Raw genomic sequence first — 3,758 nt, 5'->3', positions numbered from 1 at the left:
CAGCAGCAGCAGCAGCAGCAGCCGCCGGCGGCCGCCCGAGCCTCAGGCGCAGCCGGATCTCGCCATGCCGGTGACGGAGAAGGACCTGGCGGAGGACGCGCCGTGGAAGCGGATCCAGCAGAACACGTTCACGCGCTGGTGCAACGAGCACCTGCGCTGCGTCAACAAGCGCATCGGCAACTTGCAGCACGACCTGAGCGACGGGCTGCGCCTCATCGCGCTGCTCGAGGTGCTGAGCCAGAAGCGCATGTACCGCAAGTACCACGCGCGGCCCACCTTCCGCCAGATGCAGCTGGAGAACGTCTCCGTGGCCCTCGAGTTCCTCGAGCGCGAGAGCATCAAGCTCGTCTCCATCGGTGAGTCCCGGCCCGGCCCCCGCTTCCCTCCCCTCCCCTCGCCTCCCCACCAGGGTGCCTGGGGGGCCGCCTCTCTGCCGCGGTCCGCCCCGGACGGGCCTGCTGGACTCAGCAGGGTGGGAGGTACCGGGGAGGGTCTGCGTCCTCCCCAGAACTCCTGGTTTTAATCTGTCCCCCTTTGCTTTGGATGCTGCTGGGATCTCGGTGTGTGGTGGGGGGGAGCTAAGCGGTAGGGGTAGTGGGGACTCGGGTCCAGCCCCTGCTCTGGGCAGGGAGGACTGCTGGGGTCAACTAACCCCAGCGACGTGTGCATCCAGTGCAGAGGAGGTGGTTACTACTCCCAGCAGCGGTGCCCTTTGCTCTGCTGAATGTTGTGACTTTTTTTTTTGTACTTGGTGACTCTCTTCATCTGACTATTTCCAGAAAGGGGAGCGGGGTGGTATGGCCATTCAGTGTTGCTACTGGTTCCTGTGCCGCAGTTGCCTTGCGGGCTTGCTAAAATACTACACTACCAGCTGAGGATGGGAAATATTTATAAATGTGTTCACTTGAGGAATGCTGTAAAGTTCAGTGTAACCTGAAGTCTTGGTTTCGGGCTGTGGGTTAGATGGTATTAATTAACCCCGTCTGGGCTGATGGGTTAACACCAGGGCTGACAGGCTAACACTGCTGTCCTGCTTTTCATACCTTTAGAGAGGCAAAAAGAAATGCAAAACTCTAAAACTTTAGAGAGGAGAGGATTTCTGTGGACAGAAATCCTCATTAATCCAGAGCTCACAGGTAAGCCTGCCCATATCCCATGGAATAAAATTGGGCAACTGGATATTTGCCTAAAATTAGGCAAATGGCCATATCCCATGGAATAAAATTAGGCAAGAAAAATCCCCCTCTTTTTAGAGGCATTGTGGGAATTGGCAAATCAGAATTCCTCTGGTGTGAAAGTGACTTGGCTTCTGACTAGAAGGATGTGCGAATTCTTCTTGTACTTCAGTGGCCTCTCTGAAGCTTGTTGAAGTCTGTCCCAAACACAGGCCCTGTTAAAGGTTGAGAGAGGCCCAGGCCACTTCCATTTTTTGAGGCTCCCAGTATATTAAAAAAATATTCATAGTGCACTACAGGCGGTGTGGCCCTGTAATGGGACACAAGTTTAAAGTTGTATGATGAACATCATCTTCTTTCAATCCTGTCAGTGTATCTCTGTGTCTGTATGTATAACCTGGTTTGGAGATAACATCAAAAGTCTAACTTTGAAGCCCTCTGTGAATGATAGGCCCTGCCCAAACATGCAGCTGGTCCAAAAAAAAGCAGCAGAAATCCTGCTTCTCATGTATTGCCTGCACCAGGGCTACAACATCACTTTTAGTACTGTAGCTAGCTAAAGTATATGTACAGCACTACATTGTGTAGTATAGACATAGTTCTAGCATTGTGTCATTCTTCTAATTCTACCCAGTAGCATTTGTTAACTGTTAACTCTTAACTACAGGAGTATTTATTGCTGCCTGGGGAAAGTGTCTGTGGAAATCTGAAAAGCCTTAACTTTTTAGTTGCTCTCAGTTCTAACTGGACAAGACACTTTACTACTCTTACTGATCAGTAAGGTCCTAAGTTACACATTTCTGTCTTTTGTAGGTTTTTTTTTTTGTTTTTTTGTTTTTTTGTTTTTTTTAAAGTGGAAACTCCACCAAAACATGGATCTTTCTCAGAGCCTTGTGAGCTTAGTGTAAGTGGAGGTGTCTGCCTTGTGACAACTGCCTTGAATACAGAGTTGAACAGTAAAAGGAAAGGGACCTAAAAACATTGCTATTTACTTCAATTGAGGCTCTCCTAAAATGAATGGCCAGGAAATGTTGTTAAGAAATGTTGGTGAAACCTACTGGTCATGCTGCCCTAATCCTAGAGCTTAATTAAGGAGAAGATGCTTGGTAACTTTGGCTGGGATAAAATCTATATGTTTCAGTCCTGGACCAGTACTACCTTAATTATGTTATAAGGTCAAACACAGGGGTCTGAGCTAAAGTGTGCCTTGCAGCTGTAGATTCAGCCAGCAACATTTAAAAGGTGTTATGGTATGAGTACTGAGGTGTGTTAACTAGGGGAAAATGTTAATGTGAGCTAAAATTCTAGTAAGGCCTGTGCTGTTTGTACCTAGAACTTCTGACTTGTGTTAGTTAACCTGCTTTAAATCTCTTCCCTCTTGAACATAAGGCCTCAGTGTCTGAGCAGTCTCAAGTTCATTATGCACTTGTAAAGTAATCAGACCAGAAATCTAAAGTCTGATACCATTACCAATGTCAACTGGAACCCATGAACTTGATTCAACTTTTGGAGCTTAGTGACTGTCATCAATTGAATTAGTGTGGGATAGTTCTCTTTATCTTAAGAGGCTAAGGAAAATTAGAGGACTTGCAAAGCATAAGGCAAGCAGATGATTCCAAAGGTTCAGAACAAGAGTGATTCACAAGGTAGTAAATAGAATGAGATTAGTTGCATAGAAGTTAGCATATGTGCATCTGTGTCAGAGTAAACTAATACAGCTTTTGATATTCACTATGCTTGAGTCAGTATATTATAAAGAGCCAATTTATGGTCTGATCACTAAATAACTGCCGGTCTGTTTAGGGTGCTGCAACTTGTTGTTCAGTTCATATCACAAGTAACGCTTCGGGCAAGTTTTGCCTGTTCCTGAAGAGCAACTTCTGGATGTGGAAAATGGCTTGGCCATAATGCAAGTCTGAAAAGCAGCAATTTGATGTGATTAAGGGGATTGCTCTGACAGAGCATTACTATGTGTTCATCCCTTCTTTCCCCCCCTTCCCCCACCAAGAAAGTAACGTTTTACAATATTAAACAAGGGTCAGTGTGTGTGTGTGCGTGTGTGTGTGTGTGTGTGTGGTGGGGGGGCATCTAAATTACCCAGTGACCTTGCATTAGCGAGTTCTGGATGAAGTATGGTAAGTATGCCCATATCTCCGATGAGTAAAATTAGGCATCTGGACCAAGAAGAAAAATCTGTTTGAGGCACTGTGAGAATCGGAATTCCTCTGGTGTGGAAATCGCTTGACTCCTGACTAGAAGAGCATGTGCTGATTCTCAGGAAGCTCCTCTTGCACTTTTAAGTAGTGTCTGGGTGCAGTTCTGCTGAGCTATTTGCTCCTTGGAGATGGGAAGCAGCCCATAAACCTACAAAATATTTGACAAAATTAGAGACAGTTTCCAATCCAAATGGCTGAATAGTGTTGCTTTACAGAGAAATATTGGTCATGTGCTTAACTGGAAACATAACTGACTAGCTTTTTAGTACCATAGTTCTCATATGCTACAGGGATGCATTTCTCTTACCCAGGTGGCTGTGATCCAAGAATTCTTCCCCCCCCCCCCCTTAACTGTGGGTAACTGCAA

At 46.2% G+C, this 3,758-nt stretch overlaps 1 protein-coding gene across 4 annotated transcripts in view; it reads left to right on the top strand.

Annotated features, from left to right (window-relative positions):
• Nucleotides 1-6: 6 nt before the first annotated feature.
• FLNB (filamin B) overlaps nt 7-3,758 on the top strand; it is a 137,174-nt gene continuing 133,422 nt past the window's right edge. For all 4 annotated transcript variants that reach the window (XM_019504971.1, XM_019504970.1, XM_019504969.1 and 1 more), the window contains exon 1: nt 7-356. In XM_019504971.1, coding sequence (XP_019360516.1) covers nt 65-356 — 292 coding nt within the window. In that variant the 5' untranslated portion in view covers nt 7-64. The remainder of the gene's footprint in view (nt 357-3,758) is intronic.

The sequence above is a fragment of the Gavialis gangeticus genome, unplaced genomic scaffold (genome assembly GCF_001723915.1).
Source record: "Gavialis gangeticus isolate Ggan-Ray unplaced genomic scaffold, GavGan_comp1, whole genome shotgun sequence".
Taxonomy (NCBI): domain Eukaryota; kingdom Metazoa; phylum Chordata; order Crocodylia; family Gavialidae; genus Gavialis; species Gavialis gangeticus.
This window is presented reverse-complemented; position numbering and strand designations above follow the sequence as displayed.